The sequence below is a fragment of the Scyliorhinus torazame genome, chromosome 13 (genome assembly GCF_047496885.1).
Source record: "Scyliorhinus torazame isolate Kashiwa2021f chromosome 13, sScyTor2.1, whole genome shotgun sequence".
In the NCBI taxonomy this organism is placed as follows: Eukaryota; Metazoa; Chordata; class Chondrichthyes; order Carcharhiniformes; family Scyliorhinidae; genus Scyliorhinus; species Scyliorhinus torazame.
The window spans coordinates 6846074-6867727 of record NC_092719.1 but is presented as its reverse complement, the minus strand read 5'-3'; the positions used below and the strand labels follow the sequence as shown (position 1 = coordinate 6867727).

The window sequence follows — 21654 nt, the reverse complement described above, 5'->3', positions numbered from 1 at the left end:
AGGCCGGTGTACAGTGCACTGTACTAGGGCCGGTGTACCAGTGCACTGTACTAGGGGCCAGTGTTCCAGTGCACTGTACTAAGGCCGGTGTACCAGTGCACTGTACTAGGGGCCGGTGTACCAGTGCACTGTACTTAGGCCAGTGTACCAGTGCGCTGTACTAAGGCCGGTGTACCAGTGCACTGTACTAGGGCCGGTGTACCAGTGCACTGTACTAGGGCCGGTGTACCAGTGCACTGTACTAGGGCCGGTGTACCAGTGCACTGTACTAAGGCCAGTGCATTAGTGTACTGTACTAAGGCCAGTGTACCAGTGCACTGTACTAGGGCCGGTGTACCAGTGCACTGTACGAAGGCCGGTGTACCAGTGCACTGTACTAAGGCCGGTGTACCAGTGCACTGTACTAGGGGCCAGTGTGCCAGTGCACTGTACTAAGGCCGGTGTACCAGTGCGCTGTACTAGGGCCAGTGCATTAGTGTACTGTACTAAGGCCAGTGTACCAGTGCACTGTACTAAGGCCGGTGTACCAGTGCACTGTACTAAGGTCGGTGTACCAGTGCACTGTGCTAGGGCCGGTGTACCAGTGCACTGTACTAAGGCCGGTGTACCAGTGCACTGTACTAGGGGCCAGTGTGCCAGTGCACTGTACTAAGGCCGGTGTACCAGTGCACTGTACTAAGGTCGGTGTACCAGTGCACTGTACTTGGACCAGCACACTGTACTAGGGTCAGTAGGGCAGTGCACTAGTGTACTGTACTAGGGGCCAGTGTGCCAGTGCACTGTACTAAGGCCGGTGTACCAGTGCACTGTACTAAGGTCGGTGTACCAGCGCACTGTACTAAGGCCGGTGTACCAGTGCACTGTACTAAGGTCGGTGTACCAGCGCACTGTACTAAGGCCGGTGTACCAGTGCACTGTACTAAGGTCGGTGTACCAGTGCACTGTACTAAGGCCGGTGTACCAGTGCACTGTACTAAGGCCGGCGTACCAGCGCACTGTACTAAGGTCGGTGTACCAGCGCACTGTACAAAGGTCGGTGTACCAGTGCACTGTACTAAGGCCGGTGTACCAGCGCACTGTACTAAGGCCGGTGTACCAGCGCACTGTACTAAGGCCGGTGTACCAGTGCACTGTACTAGGGGCCAGTGTTCCAGTGTACTGTACTAGGGCCGGTGTACCAGTGCACTGTACTAAGGCCGGTGTACCAGCGCACTGTACTAAGGCCGGTGTACCAGTGCACTGTACTAGGGGCCAGTGTACCAGTGGTCTGTACTAAGGCCGGTGTACCAGTGCACTGTACTAAGGCCGGTGTACCAGTGCACTGTACTAAGGCCAGTGTACCAGTGCACTGTACTAAGGCCGGTATACCAGCGCACAGTACTAAGGCCAGTGTACCAGTGCACTGTACTAAGGCCGGTGTACCAGTGCACTGTACTAAGGCCAGTGTACCAGTGCTCTGTACTAAAGCCAGTGTACCAGTGCACTGTACTAAGGCCAGTGTACCAGTGCTCTGTACTAAGGCCGGTGTACCAGTGCACTGTACTAAGGCCAGTGTACCAGTGCTCTGTACTAAGGCCGGTGTACCAGTGCTCTGTACTAAGGCCGGTGTACCAGTGCACTGTACTAAGGCCAGTGTACCAGTGCTCTGTACTAAGGCCAGTGTACCAGTGCACTGTACTAAGGCCGGTGTACCAGTGCACTGTACTAAGGCCAGTGTACCAGTGCTCTGTACTAAGGCCAGTGTACCAGTGCACTGTACTAAGGCCAGTGTACCAGTGCTCTGTACTAAGGCCGGTGTACCAGTGCACTGTACTAAGGCCGGTGTACCAGTGCACTGTACTAAGGCCGGTGTACCAGTGCACTGTACTAAGGCCAGTGTACCAGTGCACTGTACTAAGGCCGGTATACCAGCGCACAGTACTAAGGCCGGTGTACCAGTGCACTGTACTAAGGCCGGTATACCAGCGCACAGTACTAAGGCCGGTGTACCAGTGCACTGTACGAAGGCCGGTGTACCAGTGCACTGTACTAAGGCCGGTATACCAGCGCACAGTACTATGGCCGGTGTACCAGTGCACTGTACTAAGGCCAGTGTACCAGTGCACTGTACTAAGGCCGGTATACCAGCGCACAGTACTAAGGCCGGTGTACCAGTGCACTGTACTAAGGCCGGTGTACCAGTGCACTGTACTAAGGCCGGTGTACCAGTGCACTGTACTAAGGCCGGTGTACCAGTGCACTGTACTAAGGCCAGTGTACCAGTGCACTGTACTAAGGCCGGTATACCAGCGCACAGTACTAAGGCCGGTGTACCAGTGCACTGTACTAAGGCCGGTGTACCAGTGCACTGTACTAAGGCCAGTGTACCAGTGCACTGTACTAAGGCCGGTATACCAGCGCTCTGTACTAAGGCCGGTGTACCAGTGCACTGTACTAGGGCCGGTGTACCAGTGCACTGTACTAAGGCCGGTGTACCAGTGCACTGTACTAAGGCCGGTGTACCAGTGCACTGTACTAGGGCCGGTGTACCAGTGCACTGTACTAGGGCCGGTGTACCAGTGCACTGTACTAAGGCCGGTGTACCAGTGCACTGTACTAAGGCCGGTGTACCAGTGCACTGTACTAAGGCCGGTGTACCAGTGCACTGTACTAGGGGTCGGTGTACCAGCGCACTGTACTAAGGCCGGTGTACCAGCGCACTGTACTAAGGCCGGTGTACCAGTGCACTGTACTAAGGTCGGTGTACCAGCGCACTGTACTAAGGTCGGTGTACCAGTGCACTGTACTAAGGCCGGTGTACCAGCGCACAGTACTAAGGCCGGTGTACCAGTGCACTGTACTAAGGTCGGTGTACCAGTGCACTGTACGCAGGCCAGTGCACTAGTGTACTGTACTAAGGCCAGTGTACCAGTGCACTGTACTAAGGTCGGTGTACCAGTGCACTGTACGCAGGCCAGTGCACTAGTGTACTGTACTAAGGTCGGTGTACCAGTGCACTGTACTAAGGCCGGTGTACCAGTGCACTGTACTAGGGGCCAGTGTACCAGTGCACTGTACTAAGGTCGGTGTACCAGTGCACTGTACTAAGGTCGGTGTACCAGTGCACTGTACTAAGGCCGGTGTACCAGTGCACTGTACTAGGGGCCAGTGTACCAGTGCGCTGTACGAAGGTCGGTGTACCAGTGCACTGTACTAAGGCCGGTGTACCAGCGCACTGTACTAAGGCCGGTGTACCAGTGCACTGTACTAAGGTCGGTGTACCAGCGCACTGTACTAAGGCCGGTGTACCAGCGCACTGTACTAAGGTCGGTGTACCAGCGCACAGTACTAAGGCCAGTGTACCAGTGCACTGTACTAAGGTTGGTGTACCAGCGCACTGTACTAAGGCCGGTGTACCAGCGCACTGTACTAAGGCCGGTGTACCAGCGCACAGTACTAAGGCCAGTGTACCAGTGCACTGTACTAATGTCGGTGTACCAGCGCACTGTACTAAGGTCGGTGTACCAGCGCACTGTACTAAGGCCGGTGTACCAGTGCACTGTACTAAGGTCGGTGTACAGTGCACTGTACTAAGGTCGGTGTACCAGCGCACTGTACCAGGACCAGTGCACTGTACTAGGGCCAGTGTACCAGTGCTCTGTACTAGGGTCAGTAGGGCAGTGTACCATTTCACTGCGCTAGGTACCACTGTACTGTACTCGGGATCACAATCAAACTGATTTTAAAAGATACAGTGGAGATATTAAACAAAGACCACAAATGCTGGAAATGTGAAAGCAAATACGAAATACAGGAAATGCAAAGTAAGCTGGTCAGCACCTTTAAGGGAAAGATGGATTAATGAAATCATTGCATAGGGTAAGTAGACAGGATACGCAGCAAAGATACAGGCCATTCAGCCCATCCAGTCGATACTGGGGTCTACGCTTCATTCGAGCCTCTTCCCATTCTTCCACATCGAAATGTATCAGCGTAACCCTCTGTTCCCGTCTCCCTCGTTCACGTGGCTCTGACATTTACATCAACCATTCCCCGTGGTAGCGGGTTCCACTCTTGGTGATTATCTTACACGGGTGGCACTAGTTTTTCTCTCATCCTCAGTCTTCCAGCTTCAAGAGGAAGAAGAATCAGCCTGTTCGCACTTTTCCGATAACTATAATGTTTTGGTATCATCCTTGTGTATCTCCTCTGCACCGTCTGCACTGCCTCTATATTCATTTGTAACATTCCAACCAGAATTGTATTTAATACTCCAAGTGTGGTCCAAGCAGTCAAGGTTTCTGGTGGATCCCACCTGAACTACTAAAGTATTTTATTCAGCAACTGAGTGGCCAGCTCTGCTTTTCCAACATTCAGTGATTGTTTTGAAAGAACTACGAATTTGGGGAAAAGGTGAAAATAGTTTTCTGCTTGTAACTGTGCCGGGGAATGAGGTTAGCCTGACATAAACCGTGCCATTTCCTTCTTGCATTCAGCTCTCACTGGATTGCGGATCCTGCATCTGCCCATCACCTGGTGGCCCTATTTCAAGGCGGTATCACTCTTTTAAAAAAAATAAATTTAGAGTGCCCAATTCAATTTTTCCAGTTAAGTGGGAAATTTAGCGTGGCCAGTTCACCTACCCTGCACATCTTTTTGGGTTATGGGGGTGAAACCCACGCAAACACGGGGAGAATGTGCAAACTCCACACGGACAGTGACCCAGAGCCGGGATCGAACCTGGGACCTCGGCGCCGTGAGGCAGCAGGGCTATCCCACTGCGCCACCGTGCTGCCCCAAGGCGGTATCACTCTTACTGTTAACCAAATGGCAGAAACCATTGATTCAAAGGGATGTATTTTGCCACAAGTGTTGGGAATCTGAAGTCGGGATCATTTCAGAGTTGCGAACACGCTCGAGGTGACAGCACACCTTCTGGCCAAATTTCATGGGAGACAGCCAATGAATCGCTTACCTCCGCGTCCACCGTTCATTTATGGAAGGTGAGCGGGTTCCAAAGGCGAGAGCTACAGAACAGCACAACCCACCGCAAGGGAAGCCAGCAGTCCTCACTGAGGACTGAGCATCAGTGACACACTGGAGAGACCAGCGGTATCGGGGAGTGGCCGAGACCTCGTTCGGACCCACCACGATTGGAGACCTCCGTCACCGTGACCAGGACATCTTCATTCAGTGGCAAAGCTGTAACTGGAGGACAGCAGACGTGCCAATTTCTATTGGAAATGTTTCGATCTGCATCAGCTGGAATGCAGCCTCCATTTCCTGCTGGGCAGCCGTTTCCTCGGGGTGCAGATACAGTTGAGGGGGGGGGGGGGGGGGGGGGGTGAGGGGGGGGGTGAGCAGCACCGGTGCAAGTACAATGCCATTACAATAATTGCTGTTAAGTGGCTCCTTAATTAGTTTGTTTGCATACCCAACATTGGCAGTCTGATTGACATCCTGGCTGTCGGCCAGCCTTTGGGAACACATTGGGGAGCTGGCCTGATGTTTTTTTTGAGTGAAATTCACCCAGCACCATGCCCACCCTCCCTCCCCCCATCACCCATTTCTGCCCTCCCACGACCTCCAAAGCAACTTCCATGCATATGGGAACATTCTGCCCCGAGTGTCAAACCATCCTGGTTCACCGCCACGCTAACTTGTTACCCTGTGTTATTTGTTGGGCTGTCTCGGTTTGTCAGTATACAATGCAGCGTTTAATTATAAAGGAGTATGAGCCAAACTCATTAAAAGAGAAAATCAATCAGTGATACAATTTTTGGAGGCAACTAATTATTGTTTCCTTCTGTGTCTTAAGTAGAAAATATTTCTGTTTAACAACACGAGTCTTGCACTCAAAGTTGAGTTCATCGACTTATTGGTCTTAGTTCCTTGACCAGAAAAAATATAGTGAACTGGGTGGAATTCATTGATCGACTAATTTCTATGCGGCTGCATCTCATAGATTTCATAGAATTTACAGTGCAGAAGGAGGCCATTCGGCCCATCGAGTCTGCACCGGCTCTTGGAAAGAGCACCCTACCCAAGGTCAACAACTCCACCCTTTCCCCATAACTCAGTAACCCCACCCAACACTAAGGGCAATTGTGGACACTAAGGGCAATTTATCATGGCCAATCCACCTAACCCGCAGGTCTTTGGACTGTGGGAGGAAACCGGAGCACCCGGAGGAAACCCACGCACACACGGGGAGGATGTGCAGACTCCGCACAGACAGTGACCCAAGCCGGAATCGAAGCTGGGACCCTGGAGCTGTGAAGCAATTGTGCTATCCACAATGCTACCATTCTGCCCCTTTGTTACCGTCCTGTCTCTTTGGTTATGAAGCACATGGAGATGCCTTGAGGTTGTGAAAGGTGTTATATGAATGTAAACTCACTTCCTCTCCTTGTCTTCTTTTCTTTCTGGTTAAAGGAAGACCAGTAATTATTCAATTTTGGCAGAGAGAGGTTATTTTCAATTTTACATTCTCAGACTAACAGACACTGAAACAGAATCCAGTACAGCAATCCAGATAAAAATAACCCCTTTCTACTTTTGGGCATTTCGTTTTTGGGCTCTTCCTCTGTTCTGTAGGTTTATTTCTTCCCGGTACATAAACGCAGTGACCACAAATGAGCTAATTTTACATTCTAGGCAGCCAAACCAGGGCTTTCACCCTCAATTGGCAGTGGTGATCACAATGTAAGCAAATGGCAATATCCCATTTTATTTTTAATAGTGAACAAGGATCAGTAATTTCTCCAATCGTAAATTACAATAGTCTTGCTTTCCAAATGAAATCTAGATGTAGATTTTTAGCTCCGGTGAAAGGCCCTATTCATCTTTTCCTTTAACACTGGTGAGGTCACAACTGGAGTATTGTGTGCAATTCTGCTCACCACATTACTGGAAGGACGTTATTGCTCCGGAGAGAGTACAGAGGAGGTTTACAAGAATGTTGCCAGAGCTGGAAAAGTGTGGCTACGAGAAGAGATTGGATAGGTTGGGGTTATTTTCCTTGGAGCAAAGAAGGCCGAGGGGGTGACTTAATTGAGGTGGGCAAAATTATGAGGGGAGGAGATGGAGTGGACAGGAGAAAATTGTTTCCCTTGGTGGAGAATTCTAGAATCAGGGGACAAAGATTCAGGATAAGTGACAGAAGGTGTAGAGGGGACATGGGGAAGAACTTTTTACACAGAGGGTAGCGGGAGCCCGGAATTCGCTGCCCGAGTTGGTGGTGGAAGCAGAGACCCTAAACTCTGTTAGAAAGTTCCTGGATCTGCACCTTCAGTGCTGTAAGCTACAGGGCGATGGACCAGGTCCAGGAAGGTGGGATTGGAAAGGGCACCTGGGTGTCATCGGGCTGACATGGACAAGGTGGGCAGAATGGCCTCCTTCTGTGCTATAACTTTTCTATGATTCTATGGATAGTTACTGTTCCTCGTGCTGTATGATGTTTCTGTGGATTTGTTTTATATTTATGCTGCATTTCTACCATCAATGTAGGAATGTTCTGTGTTAAAAAGCAAATCTGATGATTTCATACCATAGTGGCAGTAAATACATATATTTGAGGCTTGGCTCAGTGGTAGCACCTTGCGTTCAGTCCCCGCTCCAGCATTTGAGCTATGGGGGACCAAATCAGCCCCGATCATATTGAACGACAGAGCAAGTTTATTGGGAAGAATGTCCTACTGCCTCTCCTCTTGTGATAGGCTCCCTCCAAACCATGACCCCCTCCCATTCCCCTCCCCCAATCTAATTCTTATACGTCCCCCCCTCAGTCCCCTAATAAAAGTACCAACTGGGAAGGATTGGGGCAAAAGTGACTTCAATGGCAGTATATTAATCCTGAGCACTTAATCCTGGGGTGGCTTGGCACAGCAATGGATGGATTCAAGCTGATTTTCAATCACAAAGGCAGAGAGTGTGGACAAAGGCTCAATGTCCTTCTAAAACAGGAGGAGTTACAGTGTCTGAAACGATCTGTTCTCTGTCAGGAGAAAGCAAGAGCCTGATTTATTGAGCAGGTGTGGACAACAGAGAGAGATGGGGGTAAATGTGCAGAAAGCCGATTGATAAATAGAGGCCCTTGTACAAAAGCAAGGAGGCGATGGTGAATGTTTATAAAACACCAGTTCAGCCTCAACTAGAGTATTGTGTCCAATTCTGGCGTCTGCACTTGAGGGCGGGGATTCCCCGCGGCGGGATCCTCCGCTTTGCCGGCAGCGCACTCACGCCCATGGATTTCCCGGCAGCGTGGGAGTGCCCCCAGTGGGAAACCCCCATTGGCAGCTGCCGGGGCAGAGGATCCCGCTGCCGGCGAGGGAGTGCCACACCACAGAACAAGTCTGGTGGGACGGAGAATCCCGCCGGGGAAATTTCAGTTGTGTGGATAGATTAGGAGAAGCTGGGCTGTTCTCCTTAGAGAAGAGAAAGTTGAAAGGAGATTTGATAGAGGTGTTCAAAATCATGAGGGGTCTGGACAGAGTAGATAGAAATGGTTTTCTGTGGCTGAGGGGGTCAAGAAACAGAGAACACAGATTTAACGTGATTGACAAAGAAAGCAAAGTTGAAATTGTGACATTATGTAGAATGTCTAGAATATAAAGGGGTAATGTAATATCATAATTGACCAGTAGATGGTGCTATATACAGAACTATATAAAGCACTGACTCTCAGGCTTCTGGGAGAGGTCTCGAGAGTGCAGAGTACAGTTCTAGATAGAGTGTAGAGACTAGTGTTAGTAGAGTGTAGATTGTAGATTATTGCTTACTATAGGAGTAAGTGATCGAGCTTTAATAAGTAGTGTAAATAAATGTTTGCTTTGTTAATGAACATGGCTTCTGTGGTCTTTGTGAACGCTACAACATCCATCCTGAAAACAGAATCACAAAGAACACCACAGAAATGAGAAAACATTTTTCACACAGCGAGTGAAATGGATCTGGACCGCACTGTCTGAGAGGATGGTAGATTCAATCCTGGCTTTCAAAAGGGAACTCGGTAATATTTCTCTCGACTAGTAATCCAGAGACCCAGAGTAATGCTCTGGGGTCCCGGGTTCGAATCCCACCAGGGCAGACACTGAAATTTGAATTCAATAAAAATCTGGACTTAAAGGTCGAAAGGTGACAATGAAACCAGTGTCGATTGTCCTAAAAACTCATCTGGTTCACTAATGTCCTTTCGGGAAGGAAATCTGCCATCCTTACCCGGTCTGGCCTACATGTGACTCCAGACCCACAGCAATGTGGTTGACTCTGAAATGACTGCTCGGTTCGAGGGTAATCAGGATGGACAGTAAATGCTGGCTTAATGTGATAATTTTTAAAAATAAGACTTTCACGGTTATGGGAAGGAGCGAGGAAATGGGATTAGCTGAGTTGCTCTTGCAGAGAAGCAGCATGGACTCAATGGGCCGATTGGCCTCCTTTCTGTGCTGTAACCATTTGGTAATTCTAACATGGATTTGTCAGCAGTTTGGATGGTAGATCTGAATAAGGACTTGTATCTGTGTGTTCCAGTTACGCAACGGACCAATCACCAACCAAGTATAAACATGGTTTACGTTTCCATGAAAAACAGTTGTTACTCTTTTATATTTCGCATACATCTCCTTTTCTGCTTGTCTCCTAGGGTGTCAGGAGGGGAGTTGTTTGACAGAATTGTGGAGAAGGGGTTTTATACTGAGAAGGATGCCAGCACTTTGATACGGCAGGTCCTGGATGCTGTGCAGTATCTACATAAATTGTGCATCGTTCACCGAGACTTGAAGGTAGGTTCCTGAGTCTGTGTAATAGATAGAGAAAGCCTTGCATTGCGAGAGCAGTGCTAAGCAGAAGGTTGAAACCAAAAGTGACCTTTACAGAAGGATTAATGTTCAACATTTTCTACTGACCTTCCCAGCACCAAGACCTACAGCCAATAAATGGCAATCTATTTGGTATTTTCAATCCTTTTAATATTTTTCATATCCAGAAGCACATTGACCGTGAGATTCCTCAGGAGTATAACCAGGGTTTCACTGGACTTCTGCTGTGAAGCAAACAGAATGTTCCAGAAAATGATGGATCTTGTTTGTGCAGGGTCTCTGCCAATTCTAGAAGATCCAGGCTACTTGGTTGGAGTGGAGGAGCTGGGGCAGAATCTCCATCCACACCTTAAAAGGCAACTGATGCCCAGAGGATGGAGGTAATGGCAAGGACTCCCCAAGCCAGGGGTTTGGGTCCCTGAGGTCTGATTGCCCCCACAAGCCCCATACTAATGATATTTCTTCCCACTGACCCTGAAACTCCAGCCAGGAAGGGGACCTGATTAACATCTTTATTGAATCATTAAAGTCAACACAGACAAAATCTAACACATACACACAATCAGCCACAATAGCCCTGTTAATTTGCCTTTGACTCTCTGGAATAGCTATGGTTCAGCTAGTAACACTCTCATCTCTGAGCAAAAAAGGTTGTGCTCCTGCACTTGGGCACAAAGATCTAGGCTGATTGTCCAGTGCAGTACTCAGGGAGTTGCTGCACTGCTGGAGGTGTTGTCTTTCAGATGTGACATTATAACAAGGCTGTAGAATATCCCACAGCATCTTGGAGAAGACCCAGAGTTACTCCTGGTGTCCTAACCAATTATTTGTCCCTCTATCAACATCACGGAAGCAGATGATCTTCACCATTATAACAATGTGGGAGCTTGCCCTGCTTAAATTTGTTGCCACATTATTTTACACTATAAGAAGATGACTAAATGCAAGTTTTTTTTTCTGACGGACATTGCCGATGAATGATTGATTCACAGCTTGTTGTTAATCATTAAATTCAGGCTGCTCACTGTGAGATTTTTCTGACTTCCAGAAGAAATCATGCATTATTTTGTTGAAGAAATGTTATTGCACCAAATACTGATACCATATGGAGACTGTCACTTCACAAGTCAATTCCAATACAAGGGTTTGAGCCAGGGCTTTTTTTTGTTGAATATGGTGATAATCCTGCCCGGCCAGATCATATTGCAAACATATCTTCAATCACCACAATCACTGTTGTATCTTGTTAGTGCTGTATGTCAAGAATAATGCCCTGTTGTAACTTGATGCAGCACATTTGTACAGCTATGATGATATGATCTTCCACTCTGATGACTGTACAAAAGGCCTTTGTAAAGTGAAATAACTCAAAGATCAGATCATCTAAAATTAATTTCAAAATTAAACTAAGTCTAGGTAATCTGCAATGATTGATACTGCAATGTCGGAGATTTAAAATTGACCCAGCAGGAATTTCCCTTGGCTCTGCTCATGTGGGCCAGTCCAGCAGTGCCAGTGATTCAGAGTAACTTGTGATTCTCCTGTTTAAAAACTAGATGTTACAATTTTACACTGCAGTTAGCGAGTGGCCAGAACTTACACGATGAGCTTCCAGCAATCCACCGAGTCTTTGTGAACTTACTCAGGCCCATGTGGCTTGTTACGATAGGCAGGATGTTAGGAATTTGGATATGGACTGCGGATCCAAGATGTGGTGGGAAATTTAGAGGTTTACAGACCGAGGGTAAAACTGTTAGCACTGAGTCAGAGGTATACGCCTACACCTGGCCTGAGTTACCTTGTCCCCTTCAGACTTAAACTCATTAATGGGAATAAACATGATATCCATGTTCCACCGGGGTGATTCACTCAAGATCCATTGTCCTCCAGGACGCTCTGATCTGACCAGCTATTAGCCCATTACAGAGTCTGATGGCCTCGTTTGTCCATAAATTGGAGATTAATTGCATAGTCGTAGCATAGCCCTGTTCTTTTGTATAAATGGGAATTGGCAATCAAACGCCCAGATAGCAATTATCAGTTCAAGTCTGGACACCCCAGGACAGAACCATTGTTTGAGGGGCTGGGTGGAGCTCAGAGAGAGAAAAGAATCCTGTGCGAACGGGTGGGAGTCGACAGGTTTGGAAAGCCACTGAGAAAGGTCATGAAAAGCTGCCACAGAGACCGGCTTTCGCAAAGGGGTCTGCAGGAGCTTCTCTAACAACAGGAATATATTCTATAAATGCAAGTACCGTTGTCATCTGCCTGCCTGTCTAAGTGGAGTTGAGGGCTGTATGTCATAGAATCATAGAATTTACAGTGCAGAAGGAAGCCATTCGGCCCATCGAATCTGCACTGGACATATAAGCTTTTCTTATTAGGTTTGAAGTTTAAAGGTTAAATATTTCTTTTGATTTCATAAAGTTAAATAAAGTAAATTTTATTTTTACAAAATAAGAAGAAAACCAAGCCCTATTTCTACTGCAATCACTCCTGGGACAAATCATTATTTTCACACAGTCTTATAAAATGTTTTGGTTCTGGTCCAGTACCTTAGCCACTGTTGGGATCTGACCAGGTGTCCATAACAGTCTTAAAATGATAAATTAACTATCAGATGGAATTGCATAGTTCTGAGCTACATCCTTATAACAGCTTCCAGAACAGCCTGGACGCAGTGACATGCCCTGGGGAACTTCACAGTGGTGTTAGGACATTTGGCACAAAACCACGTTAGGATAAGAGGGAGGGAGGTTTAAAGGGGTGTTTTAAAGGAGGAGAGGAGACTGAGAAGTGAAATGAAAAAAAAAAAGAAAATCGCTTATTGTCACAAGTAGGCTTCAAATGAAGTTACTGTGAAAAGCCCCTAGTCGCCACATTCCAGCACCTGTTCGGGCTTAGGTAGAGAATTCCTAAACTAAGAACTGGGGCAGCTGAAGGCACAGCTGCCAACGGTGTGGCGATGATCCACAATTGGAAGGAAGACGATATTACGAAGGATATTGGGGTCCAGTGAAGCTTTCCGAGATGGAGTGTAGCGAGGAGGGGTTTGAAAATGAGGATGAGAACTTAAAATTTAGGGCGTTGCTTAAGCGGGAGCCAACATAAGTCAGCAAATGCAGGGGTAATGGATGAACGGCAATTGATGTGAATTAGGAGACAGACAGCAGCGCTTTCGATGAGCTGAAGTTTATGGAAGGTGAGCACCTTCTTGGAGGACATTGGAATATTGAAGCCTGATTGTAGCAAAGTGGGCAGATGAGGATATCAGCAGCTGGTAGGTTGAGGCATGGGCAGAGACAGGTGATGTTGCAAAGGTGAAAGTATCCAGTTATTTTAGCAGTGAGACAGTAATTCCTGTAAGCCCTCCTGCCACAATACCTTCCTATTAAAAGGTGTCAGCTCCTGTTCATGTGAAGGTGGCAGCTATGGAGTCTCAGAATCAGAAGCCAAACATTCCTTTGGGCTGTTTTACTGATAACAGTGAGTGCTTGTGATCACAGCAGGAGACCCTGACTTGGCAAATTTCACTGTCTGAACACAGCTGACATCAGTAGATGTGACCATTAACCTAGTATTAAATATCATTATGTTACTTCAAGTGTAGGAACTTGATTCTCTGGTTCACACTGTGAGCCTCAGTAAATGGACTCAACCATGTCCTCTGATAATTGCTCCTGTACTCAGGATTAAAACCACACCGGCAATCAACCTCAGAAAGAAGGCCAGTGTGTTAAAGCTAGACTTTTTTCAAATTCATTCATGGGATCCCTGGCACGACTGTTATTTATTGGTCTGTGCTAATTGGTCATGAGAGGGTGATGGTGAGCTGCCTGCCTAATTGAATACAAGTAATGATAATAATCTTCATTAGTATCACAAGTAGGCTTACATTAACACTGCAATAAAGTTACTGTGAAAAGCCCCTAGTCGTCACATTCCGGCATCTGTTTGGGTACACTGAGGGAGAATTCACCTAACAAGCACACCTTTCGGGTCTTGTGGGAGGAAACCGGAGCACCCGGAGGAAACCCACGCAGACACGGGGAGAACGTGCAGACTCCGCACAGACAGTGACCCAAGCCGGAATCGAACCCGGGACCCTGGGGCTGTGAAGCAACAGTGCTAACCACTGTGCTACTGTGCGCAGCACTCACACCTGAGTGGCTCGCTCAGTCATTTCAGAGGGCAACTAAGAGTCAACCACACATTGTGGGTCTGGAGTCACATGTAGGCCAGATGGGGTAAGGGGAGCAGATTTTCTTCATTACTTTCATGGTTGCCGTTAGTCCAATTACCTTTTTATTCAAGATTTTGTTCTTTCAATTACAATTCTTCAGCTGCCATTTAGGGATTTGAACTCACATCTCCTAATCATTAATCCAGCATGAAATGAAAGAGAAAATGCTGGAAAATCTCAGCAGGTCTGGCAGCATCTGTAGGGAGAGAAAAGAGCTAATGTTTCGAGTCCGATGACTCTTTGTCAAAGCTAACAGACAGAGAAAGTGTGAAATATTTATACTGTGGAGAGAGAATGAAAGATGAGTCATAGCCAGAGAAACCCAGGGAAACCGGGTGCTAATGGCCACAGAAACCCAGGGAAACCGGGTGCTAATGGCAGTCCCCAGAGAGGACAAAAGATGTGAAAGGCCAAACAGCAGAGAAATTAACATCAGAGGGTGAACTGTAGATGTGTGGGGAGGGGAAGGGCGAAGCAAAGAGAAGAAAGAGTAAGGAAAGGTGGATAAGATGGGGGGTTAATATATATTAAGAAAGACAAGAAAGGAAGAAAAGGTAAAAGACAGTTAAAATGAAATGGGAGAAAAACGAATGGGTTGAGGTGGGGTAGAGCTAATCAGCTGAAGTTGTTGAATTCGATGTTGAGACCGGAAGGCTGCAGCGTGCCCAACCGGGAGATGAGATGTTGTTCCTCCAGTTTGCGTTGAGCTTCACTGGAACATTGGGCCAAGGGCAGACATGTGGGCATGGGAGCAGGGTCTTTTGTTAAAATAGCAAGCAACAGGAAGGTCAGGGTCCTGAATGCGCACAGACCAGAGTTGTTCAGCAAAGCGATCACCCAGTCTGTGTTTGGTCTCTCCGATATAGAGGCGACCACATTGGGAGCAGTGAATGCAGCAAATTCTCTGTCTGTTAGCTTTGATGAAGACTCATCGGACTCGAAACGTTCGCTCTTTTCTCTCCCTACAGATGCTGCCAAACCTGCTGAGATTTTCCAGCATTTTCTCTTTCGTTTCAGATTCCAGCATCCGCCGTAATTTGCATTAATCCAGCAGTATTGCCCTGGATTAGCAGTCCAGCAACATAGCCACGATGTGACTGCACCCCACATTAATTGTTTTTTGATCAATACTTTAAAATTTTTAAATGCATTGCCTTGGATGCATTTTTCAGTAAATTCCAATTTTGCAGTCTGTTGAATTTAAAAATAGGATACTTTCAGTTTGGCCTGATGGCAGCCAGATGGAATTGACAACATTGTGGAACATTCTAGAAACTGGATTCACCTGTTCCAAGGAAATCCTGGAACAGGAAAAAACAGGAATGTTTTTTCCATAGACCCGGTGCAATTTACTCCCTGATGTTCTCTACCCAGCTGGTCCATCTTCTCCCAGGAAATTATTCTTAGTAGTACTCTTATTTTTAAATTATTGAATGTTTCTCTTCCCCAAAAAACAAGAAAATCAAAAATAGTCTTGTGTGTTTTCCTTCCCAAATCTTTACTCAGCCAGAAAACCTCTTGTACTTCAGCCCTGATGAAGAATCCAAGATTATGATCAGCGATTTTGGTCTGTCCAAGATGGAAGGTACAGGAGATGTTATGTCGACAGCGTGCGGCACCCCAGGCTATGTGGGTAAGTGACTTCCTTGAAATGGGAGGTTCTGGAAAGTTCTGAAGCCTTTAAATGATTTCACTCTGAATTTTGATACATGAACAACCCTATAAGGGGAAAAAAAGACAGCTACAAGAATGTTCCTTGCTGCCAAACCTGATCTCGTTCCAACACCAAGCTCAGGACAAATCCACATTTAACGTGTCAGCCACCACAAGATTAACTGCATTCCCATTTTGGATTTTTGTTTGTGTGCATCATTGCCAGGGCCAGAATTTATTGCCCAACCCGAATGGCCCTTGAGAAGGGGGTGGTGAGTCACCTTCTTCAATCGCTACAGTCATTCTTTCAATCATCCTCAGAATTGTCAGTGAAAATGCTGATCAATTGTCCAGAGGAGCTTTCTTTGTTAATTAGTTCACAGAATGCGGAAGTGACAAGGTCAACATTTATATCTCTTGCGAAGGTGGTGGTAAGACACTTTTTTTAACAAATGTTTTTTTAACATTAACAAATGAAAAGCCATTTCAGATTTGAGTCAACTGTGTTAGAACATAGAACATAGAACAGTACAGGCTCTTCAGCCCACGATGTTGTGCCGACCATTTATCCTAATCTAAGATCAACCCAACCTACACCCTTTCAATTTACTGCTGTCCATGTGCCTGTCTAAGAGTCGCTTAAATGTCCCCAATGACTCTGACTCCACTACCTCCGCTGGCAGTGCATTCCAGATCAAAGATCCCTCCCACCCGGCTTACTCACTCTTCCAACTTCTTCCATCGGGCAGGAGATACAGAAGTCTGAGAACACGCACCAACAGACTCAAAAACAGCTTCTTCCCCACTGTCACCAGACTCCTAAATGACCCTCTTATGGACTGACCTCATTAACACTACACCCTGTATGCTTCACCCGATGCCAGTGCTTATGTAGTTACATTGTATATGTTGTGTTGCCCTATTATGTATTTTCTTTTATTCCCTTTTCTTCTCATGTACTTAATGATCTGTTGAGCTGCTCGCAGAAAAATACTTTTCACTGAACCTCGGTACACGTGACAATAAACAAATCCAATCCAATCCACGCACCCACCATTCTCTGTGTAAAGGCGACCTCTGACAGCTCCCCTATACCTTCCTCCAGTCACCTTAAAATTATGTCCCCTCGTGATATCCATTTCTGCCTTGTTGCTGTGGGTCTGGAGTGACAGGTAACCAGACCAGGTAAGAGTACCGCAGATCGCCTTCCCTTAAAGGATGTAAAATAACCAGATGAGATTTTAAAATGATTTGCAAGTTGCAAATTTACCATTACAAAGAATCGCTTTTTATTCTAGGTTGATTATTAAATGAACTTCAATTTGTCAGCTGTCATGGTGGGATTTGAATTCACGTCTCTGGATCCTTAATCCAGGCCTCTGCATCACTACACAGGAGCATTAGCATCAGATTTTGTTAAATTCTTTCGGGTGATGTGTGTTGCTGGCTAGGCCGGTATTGAACTCCCATCCCTCAGGCCCTTGAGAAGGTGGTGATAAGCTGCCTTTTTGAACCGCTGCAGTCCACTTGGTGCAGGTACACCCACAGTGCTGTTAGGGAGGGAGTTCCAGGATTTTGACCGAGCGACAGTGAAGGAACGGCCAGTATGTTTCCAACTCAGGATGGTGAGTGGCCCGGAGGGAAATCTCCAGGTGGTGGGGTTCCTATGTATCTGCTGCCCTTGTCCTTTGAGATGTTAGTGATCATGGGTTTGGAAGATGCTGTCTAAGGAGCCTTGGTGAGTTCCTGCAGTGCATCTTGTAGATGGTACACACGGCTGCCACTGTGCATCGGTGGTGAAGGGAGCGAATGTTGGTTGATGGTTGCTAATCAAGTGGGGATGCTTTGTGCTGTTGAGCTTCTTGAGTGCTGTTGGAGCTGCACTCATCCAGGCAATTGGGGGGTATTTCATCACACGCTTGACTTCTGCCTTGTAGATGGTGGACAGGTTTTGGAGAGTCAAGGAAATTAGTTACTCTCAAAATTCACAGCTTTTGACCTGCTCTTGTAGCCATGATATTTATATGTCCAGTCCAGTTCAGGTTCTGGTCAATGGTAACCCCAGGATGTTGATTGTGGGGAAAGTGGGGAATTCAGCATTGGTAGTGCGATCGAATGTCAAGGCGAGTTGGTTAGATTCCCTCTTGTTGAGGGGAGGATCTTATTGAATCTTACAGGATACTGCAAGGCCCGGATAGAGTAGACATGGAGAGGATGTTGCCACTTGCAGGAACAACTAGAACCAGAGGACACCGTCTCAGATTAAAGGGACGATCCTTTAAAACCGAGATGAGGAGGAATTTCTTCAGCCAGAGGGTGGTGAATCTGTGGAACTCTTTGCCGCAGAAGGCTGTGGAGGCCAAATCACTGAGTGTGTTTAAGACAGAGATAGATAGGTTCTTGATTCATAAGGAGATCAGGGGTTATGGGGAGAAGGCAGGAGAATGGGGATGAGAAAAATATCAGCCATGATTGACTGGCGGAGCAGACTCGACGGGCCGATTGGCCTAATTCTGCTCCTATGTCATGTTGGAGTTGGTCATCATGGAGGTGGTGCTGTGAATCCCCTCATATCATTGTTGGCTGTTGGAGGTCTCTCACAGCATCTACACCAGGAAATGATCGCAGGATCAGACACACCATTTTACTTGTTTGCAGGGAAATGACACACCCCAGACGAGATGTCCTTAAAGGCTGGATATTTTCAATGGTCTTTGCCACTGATCTTTCCTTGCGCTTCTTATAAAAATATTTATCTTTCATGTTACGACACACTGGGCCAGTGCGTGGTCAATTTCAGACCTGCCTGACCTGGAGATGCAACACATTTGAAATGAACTCTTAATTTTAAAAATACCCAGTCTTTGGCCCTTGGCTGCCCAATAATGACAGTCACCAGGTTTGTAAATGTAAACACGATTAACATTTATTAATAACAATAACTATAATTAAATAGGCAGCAAATACAACTAATTGACTACTATCTAATTTCTACCCCCTCCCTTTAACTTGCCCATACCCTCTACACGGACACCAGACAAACATAGAGGGAAAGAGGGATGTAAAAAATACTAAAAGCAAAAGGATAAAAGTCTCTGTTTGAGATTGTTGCGACACCTAGGCTATTCCCGGTCAGTTCCTGCCCCACAGACCCCCAAGTTCCAACAAATGTGAATTAACCAATAATTTGTATATTTTCCTGAGATCTTTGACTGCTCCAGTAACTTACAGGCACCAGATGTATAAATAAAACTTAGTAACTGTTTATTTGTAACAGGAAGAGAGATAAACATATAATAGCGCTAATAGAAGAATGGTCTGCTAATCTAATTATTCCCCTAACACCGCCCCATCCTCCACCCAACACACACAAGACAGACTCACAGTGAGGGCAGGGTAGGATCAAAATACGGGGAATTAAACTGGGAATGTGAGATGAGTACCTTTGCTGCGGCGGTTGAGGTCCTTGTAGGTAGTGATCCTCTTGGGGGACGAAGTGTCAAAATCCACCAGTTGGATTGGACCCTCTAGTCTGTGCCTTCAATTAAAACCCACAGACTGTAGAATTTCCTCTGGGGAGTCATTTTCACTTGACTGACCTCTGTCCCACTGAGATTATCTTAGAATTCTCTGCCTGAAAATTTAAAAGCGGGTTTTCTGTCCACTCTGCCTCTTGATTGCTTATCTGCTCTTTCTGCTGATCAAGATTAACTGTAGTGAAGAGACAGAGAAAAGGGGTCTTTTCATCCAGACCTCTAGAGGTTTCAGGAGAGAGCTATCAGCAAACAAAGAACAAAGAACAAAGAAATGTACAGCACAGGAACAGGCCCTTCGGCCCTCCAAGCCCGTGCCGACCATACTGCCCGACTAAACTACAATCTTCTACACTTCCTGGGTCCGTATCCTTCTATTCCCATCCTATTCATATATTTGTCAAGATGCCCCTTAAATGTCCCTATCGTCCCTGCCTCCACTACCTCCTCCGGTAGTGAGTTCCAGGCACCCACTACCCTCTGCGTAAAAAACTTGCCTCGTACATCTACTCTAAACTTTGCCCCTCTCACCTTAAACCTATGCCCCCTAGTAATTGACCCCTCTACCCTGGGGAAAAGCCTGTGACTATCCACTCTGTCTATGCCCCTCATAATTTTGTATACCTCTATCAGGTCGCCCCTCAACCTCCTTCGTTCCAGTGAGAACAAACCGAGTTTATTCAATCGCTCCACATAGCTTATGCCCTCCATACCAGGCAACATTCTGGTAAATCTCTTCTGCACCCTCTCTAAAGCCTCCACATCCTTCTGGTAGTGTGGCGACCAGAATTGAACACTATACTCCAAGTGTGGCCTAACTAAGGTTCTATACAGCTGCAACATGACTTGCCAATTCTTATACTCAATGCCCCGGCCAATGAAGGCAAGCATGCCGTATGCCTTCTTGACTACCTTCTCCACCTGTGTAGCCCCTTTCAGTGATCTGTGGACCTGTACTCCTAGATCTCTTTGACTTTCAATACTCTTGAGGGTTCTACCATTCACTGTATATTCCCTACCTGCATTAGCCCTTCCAAAATGCATTACCTCACATTTGTCCAGGTTAAACTCCATCTGCCATCTCTCCGCCCAAGTCTCCAGACAATCTAAATCCTGCTGTATCCTCAGACAGTCCTCATCGCTATCCGCAATTCCACCAACCTTTGTGTCGTCTGCAAACTTACTAATCAGACCAGTTACATTTTCCTCCAAATCATTTATATATACTACAAAGAGCAAAGGTCCCAGCACTGATCCCTGTGGAACACCACTGGTCACAGCCCTCCAATTAGAAAAGCATCCCTCCATTGCTACCCTCTGCCTTCTATGGCCTAGCCAGTTCTGTATCCACCTTGCCAGTTCACCCCTGATCCCGTGTGACTTCACCTTTTGTACTAGTCTACCATGAGGGACCTTGTCAAAGGCCTTACTGAAGTCCATATAGACAACATCTACTGCCCTACCTGCATCAATCATCTTAGTGACCTCCTCGAAAAACTCGATCAAGTTAGTGAGACACGACCTCCCCTTCACAAAACCGTGCTGCCTCTCACTAATACGTCCATTTGCTTCCAAATGGGAGTAGATCCTGTCTCGAAGAATTCTCTCCAGTAATTTCCCTACCACTGAAGTAAGGCTCACCGGCCTGTAGTTCCCGGGATTATCCCTGCCACCCTTCTTAAACAGAGGAACAACATTGGCTATTCTCCAGTCCTCCGGGACATCCCCTGAAGACAGCGAGGATCCAAAGATTTCTGTCAAGGCCTCAGCAATTTCCTCTCCAGCCTCCTTCAGTATTCTGGGGTAGATCCCATCCGGCCCTGGGGACTTATCTACCTTAATATTTTTTAAGACACCCAACACCTCGTCTTTTTGGATCACAATGTGACCCAGGCTATCTACACCCCCTTCTCCAGACTCAACATCTACCAATTCCTTCTCTTTGGTGAATACTGATGCAAAGTATTCATTTAGTACCTCGCCCATTTCCTCTGGCTCCACACATAGATTCCCTTGCCTATCCTTCAGTGGGCCAACCCTTTCCCTGGCTACCCTCTTGCTTTTTATGTAAGTGTAAAAAGCCTTGGGATTTTCCTTAACCCTATTTGCCAATGACTTTTCATGACCCCTTCTAGCCCTCCTGACTCCTTGCTTAAGTTCCTTCCTACTTTCCTTATATGCCACACAGGCTTCGTCTGTTCCCAGCCTTTTAGCCCTGACAAATGCCTCCTTTTTCTTTTTGACGAGGCCTACAATATCACTCGTCATCCAAGGTTCCCGAAAATTGCCGTATTTATCTTTCTTCCTCACAGGAACATGCCTGTCCTGTATTCCTTTCAACTGACACTTGAAAGCCTCCCACATGTCAGATGTTGATTTGCCCTCAAACACCCGCCCCCAATCTATGTTCTTCAGTTCCCGCCTAATATTG

The 21654-nt window shown here is 46.7% G+C and overlaps 1 protein-coding gene across 1 annotated transcript in view; it reads left to right on the top strand.

Moving 5' to 3' along the window:
- Positions 1 to 21654, top strand: part of LOC140387825 (calcium/calmodulin-dependent protein kinase type 1D-like) — a 331474-nt gene that overhangs the window by 214947 nt on the left and 94873 nt on the right. The window contains exons 3-4 of the mRNA XM_072471001.1: positions 9623 to 9761; positions 15544 to 15670. Coding sequence (XP_072327102.1) covers positions 9623 to 9761; positions 15544 to 15670 — 266 coding nt within the window. The remainder of the gene's footprint in view (positions 1 to 9622; positions 9762 to 15543; positions 15671 to 21654) is intronic.